Here is a 5501-nt window from a genome sequence, read left to right on the forward strand (position 1 = left end):
TGACCACGCCCCCTTTCCACGTGCTGAGCGGCTGTCAGTCGTGCTCCCCGCATTCCCAGGGCGCTTGCAGGCGGTGTACCCCCTAACCAGTCAGCCGGGGTCATCTGATGAGCAGCATAGCCTTGAGTTCTTGTTAAACATCAGCGTTCACCAAGTGATGATCCTCCATTAATTGCATCGCTATCTGTGGAACCGTGCTATTTGTGTAATTGGTTGCGAACGAGGGAGATTTAAACTGTTCGGAAAAAAATCCTCAGGAAGCAGAAGTTGACACGCGCCGAGGGGAAAGTTTTGTCCCTGAAAGTTGGTTACGTGATTAGACGATGGCTGTTGACCATCTTCCTCGACCTTCTCGAGGGCCAAAGAGACATTGTCCCACGGGAGCAGTTTACTTAGTGGGCCTGGGGAGCTTCTGAGTGCAGCCGAATCCAAGAAAGAGGAAGATCGTTCGTGAGCTCATTCCTTGTTCGAACCCAGCCACCTCTGCAGAGTTGCCCACGTTTTTCCAAGAAGAGGAGAAAATGAGCAGATTCCAGGTAGGCTGTGCGTTTCTTCATTCACTTTATGCTACAGTGTGCTTTGTGAGCTTGATAACAGTCTGTGTTGAGATGGGAAATTGTTCTTATTGTTATCGGTGCTGTCGACTTGGTTTCAATGCATAAGGTACATAGGTACATAGGTACCTGTGCTGTCGACTTGGTTTCAATGCATAAGGTACATAGGTACATAGGTACAACAGAACAAAGCGTGCACACACACACACACACAGGTCCTGTGCTATCCTCACAATTGTTCCTACGTTTGAACGCATTGTGTCTGTCCATCTTGATCTTGTCCAGGGCCTCCCTCTTTTTTGCTGCCCCTGGACTTTACAAGGCGTGGCTGGTCTCGCCTGACAACATACCCAAAGTATGTGAGGCAGTATCTCCCCAATCCTGCCTTCCAGGAGCATTCTGGCTGTACTTCTTCCAAGACAGATCTCTCTGTTCTTTAGCAGTCCACGGTACTTTCAATATTCTGTGCCAACACCACTGTTCAAATGGGTCCATTTTTTCCCAGTCTTCCGCATTCATAGTCCAATGTTCATATGGTAGGAAGTGAAAAAATGTGAGCCTCACAGAAAACATAAACTAACTAAGACATAAACAGTCTTAGAGGAACCAAGGGATGCTGGAACTATTTCTCTGACGTTTGCAATATCTATGACAGAAAGAGAGCTACTATAATTTGCAAGATGTACATTGATCATAACAGTGAATCTTAACTGATTCCTTCGAGGACATAAAAACTTTCTGGAAGACATCTTATGGTCTTAACACAGTGATAACTCTAAAACAAATATGAAGCGTTTCCCTCAAACTGTTCCTCAAGGAAAGTAGAAAGGTCTGAAACATGGTTCAAGTAGTCAGTCAGCTTGTGGTAATCTTGCTTAATCCTGGGATAAGGTTTAGAATGTTTAGAAGAATGAATGGCTTGCATACTTCTAATGAAACTTCTGGTAACTCTATATTCAGACTAACTTCTGACTTGAGCCCAAAGGACCGGTAAAATGCTCTTTGGGTGTTTACAGCTATAAATGTTTACAGGAGCAGAAAACCTCATCAAACCCTCACCGTGGCTGGTGGGTTGTATTTAGCAGCCCAACATGTGCATAACCCAGTCTGCCACCAGGGCATGATTTACTTTAGCAGGTTATTTCCCTCTCTCCTCCCCCCCCCCACCCAACTTTTTGGAATCTATCCAAGCAAACTAAAATTACTTAACTGTAGTTGTCTCCTTTGAACAATTCTTGCTTTAAGAGTCTAGGTTTTTTGGATGACAGACATATCAGGAACATATGAGAAACAGTATCCTTTCCTTTTTTTAAACTTGTATCTCCACATGACAAAGTATACAGTGTAGGGCCGATAGGAGGTTGCTTGTACCTCGGGATGAGGTGAGGAGCCCTGGTGACGTAGTGGTTACCCACTGGGCTTGTGTTTTGGAAAGTCACTAGTAGCTTCTAGTGTATCTTCCTTAAAGGCTTCCTCCACTGCTTTATATTTTGGTTCCAGATTTTCATCCTTCGTCCTACTAGTATTTTCATTTTACCTATAGATTTAAATTGAAAAAATATATCGTTGAACAAACATGCATATTTTAACTGCTTTTCTATAAAGGTAGCCCCCAACTTACAGTGCATTCAAGTTATAACCACCTACACTTACAATTTTAGTGTTTTTGTTTATTCGGGGACATATCTTATTATATAATATGTACTGCATAAAATGTGTCTGCAAGTTTGTATGTAATGTTTCCAATCTTAAGGACAATTGGATACACTATAAATAACAATCAGATTTATAAAGAAACTGATACAGAAGGCAATAATAACAAGAGGCACTCAATTTAAGTCAGAACCAATGTACAGTGGAGTCATCAGAATGAACCACTATGTAAATCAGGGCTACATGTATATGATGAACATTTTTTTTCTCAACTCACTGATTTGACATCTATATGTAGCTTATTCCTTTTAACAATGTATACATGTTCATTATATATTTTAAATACAGTATTCTTTTATTAGTAAATATGTAATTTCCATTTTTCAATAATGTAGTGAAAAGAAGATACAAGTTTTGCTTAAAATTAAAAACAATTTATGATGGTGAAAGAGCATTTTGAAAAATGGGGGGACACAGAGTCAAAAAGCTTTTGGCAGGGTACTCCAAGAAGCTACACTCTTACAGCGGTTAGTAAAGATAAAAACCACAGTTGGGGAGGGTGTATTTGGTGCGTGTTTGATGACAAAGCTCTATGTGGCAGGACTTGGGGTGGCACCTCTTGCAGGAGTCATCTTTTGAAAGGATGGCTCTAGGTTACAGGATTCTCACTGATTCTGAGTTGGCTAGAACAGTTGTAAAATACAGATACAGGGTGGTGTAAAGGGAGTGTGGGGCGTTTCTGAGAACCCCCAGAATCACGTTTCCTGCCACGCTAGCTCATGTAGGCACCTGCAGCCCAGTTTATACGAGGTGAGCAAAACTGATGCTGTTTCTGAAATATGGTCACAAGAGCAAGAATTGAGTTAGAGCTGCATTATTCTAGTGCAGATTTTCAAGTATAAGAGCAGAGAGTTTGTGGAAAGAATAAAACAGTTACAAATTGGAATAAGTATGTTTATGCCTACAAGGAGAAAGGAGGTTTTAATACCAACAAAGCTATAAGCATGTCTCTATTTAACACTAATTTATCCTAACTAAGTGCATCTCTGAAGTTTAACCACAACTTGTTCTTTTTAATTCCTGGGTAAGCAAGGTAAGTAAAACTGCTTTTCTTTCTTTGGTAAAACTGTTCATAGCTAGATCAAAGGTGCAGGGGATTTTTACAAAGTTGCCAAGCTCCATTGTATAACAAAGGTTATCTTAAAACATCAAATGAAGTTACTTAGGACAAGAAGAGATTTGACCCAGACTTTAGTTAGAAGTCTCAGACTAAAAGTCTTAGTTTTAAAATATTCTTCATCTGTAATATAAGTAATGCTACTGTGAGCATCCTTGTTATTCTCGCTCCCTGCACACATATACATATGTGTGTTTAGACTCAAGAGCAGTATTTTTTCAAACTGAGGTCCCTTGAGCTGTAGCATTAAGGTAGATCATGGGCACTTCTCAGGTCCACTCACGCTTTCTGAGTGGAGAAAATGGGGGTGCTGCCAACAGTCTGTGTCTGAAGATCTCTATATGATTCTTATGCCTGCTAAGTTTAAGAATCACTATTATAGAGTGATTAATTTTTTTAATCATTTTATTGGGGGTTCATACAATTCTTATCACAATTCATACATCCATCCATTGTGTCAAGCACATTTGTTGCCATCATCATTCTCAAAATATTTGCTTTCTACTTGAGCCCTTGATATCAATAAGCTCCTCATTTTGCTCCTCCCTCCCTACTCCCCCCTCTTTCATGAACCCTTGATAATTTATAAACTATTATTATTTTGTCATATTTTACACTGTCCAACATCTCCCTTCACCCACTTTTCTGTTTTCCATCCCCCAGGGAGGAGGTTATATGTAGATCCTTGTAATTGGTTAATTTTTATGATTATTATTTTGGGGTCATAGAATATGAGGATTTCCAATTTTTCTAGATACATAGTTTATGAGAATATTATTCTACTTACTCTTTTTAATTTTGATACTAGAGTCAATTCTCTAGTCCCTCTTTAGATCTAAAATCATTTCCATTGCTAATGGGTGAAAAATCTCACTCTTCATTTTCATGTGTATGATTATAAGTGAAGGGTATCTTTGGCAAATATTTTATTTTCCACATTTTCTTCTGAGTTTTGAAAGAATTCTGTGCATGTTTTGGATGGCAATGCTTTGTGGTATTTGTTGCCCATCATTTTCTCTTGGTACGTGAGTTTGCCTTTCAGCGTACTGGCGTCCTTTCTGACAGTTGTGCGTGGTGATGCAGTCCCTCTGTGTGCTGCTTTTCAGGTCTGCTTTTACTTCCCTTACTTCAGAGACATGGCGGATTGTTTCTGTGCCTTGTCTGAAAAGAGGCAACTTTAAAACCATGTAGTACTTTAATCTGGACTGTGGTTTTTAATGTCATACAATGAAGAGGGTTTTTTTGTTTGTTTTCTTGTTGAATTTTCTGTCTCATGTTCTATGTGGGAGTATTTTTATTTATTCTAGATATAAAGTCCTATGGTTAAATAAGTTGCAAATAGCTCCTTCTTCATTCTGACTTTCCTTTTTACCCTGTTAGTGATATTTTAATCAGAAATTCTTTGTATGAATACTATCTTAAACGGGGTTTGCAAACTATGTCCTCCAGCCCAAATATGGCCCCCAGTGTGCTTAGGTACATATGAAAGTTTTATTTAATTCCCGTCATACATGTTCATTTACAAAGAGGCTTTTCTTATGCTCAGATGACAGAGGTAAGTAGTTGTGAAAGCAAATATCTGGTCCACAGAGGCTAGCATAATTTATTCTTTGGTATTTGACAGGATGGTATTTATTATAAATCACATACACCAGCAGTTCTTTTCTTCTGTCACTCTTATCTGTCAGTCTGTTCTAGTGCCAGTACCACACCTAAAGGCTTGATATCTAGTAGTCTCAGTTCCCCATTTTTCTCCTACAGTGTTCTGACTCTCATCTCTTTGCATTCCATATAAAAACTGTCAATATTCACAAAATAGCTTGATTAGTACTTTCTTTGGCTTTGAATTGAATCTGTAAATAAATTTTAGGCAAATATCTATCTTTAGGATATTGAGTCTTCTGATCTATGAACACAGATTTTCTACACTTACATAAATATTTGATTTAGTAACCTTTATAGGTTATGTGTGTATAAAGTTCTTGCACAAGTACAGCTAAGAGTCATTTCTATATTTTAGCATTTTTGTTCATTACACTTTGTAATTGCTTGCTACTTACTTGTAGACATAAAATGGGTATAAAATTAATTTGTTTTTATTCTCAAAACATTTGCTC

General features: G+C 38.5%; 1 protein-coding gene across 1 annotated transcript in view; it reads left to right on the forward strand.

Moving 5' to 3' along the window:
• Positions 1–73: 73 nt before the first annotated feature.
• LOC101650793 (zinc finger protein 33B-like) overlaps positions 74–5501 on the forward strand; it is a 29811-nt gene continuing 24383 nt past the window's right edge. The window contains 1 exon segment of the mRNA XM_045293410.1: positions 74–536. Coding sequence (XP_045149345.1) covers positions 522–536 — 15 coding nt within the window. The 5' untranslated portion in view covers positions 74–521.

Source organism: Echinops telfairi, unplaced genomic scaffold, assembly GCF_000313985.2.
Source record: "Echinops telfairi isolate 266 unplaced genomic scaffold, ASM31398v2 ScPeMD7_2010;HRSCAF=2546, whole genome shotgun sequence".
NCBI lineage: Eukaryota > Metazoa > Chordata > Mammalia > Afrosoricida > Tenrecidae > Echinops > Echinops telfairi.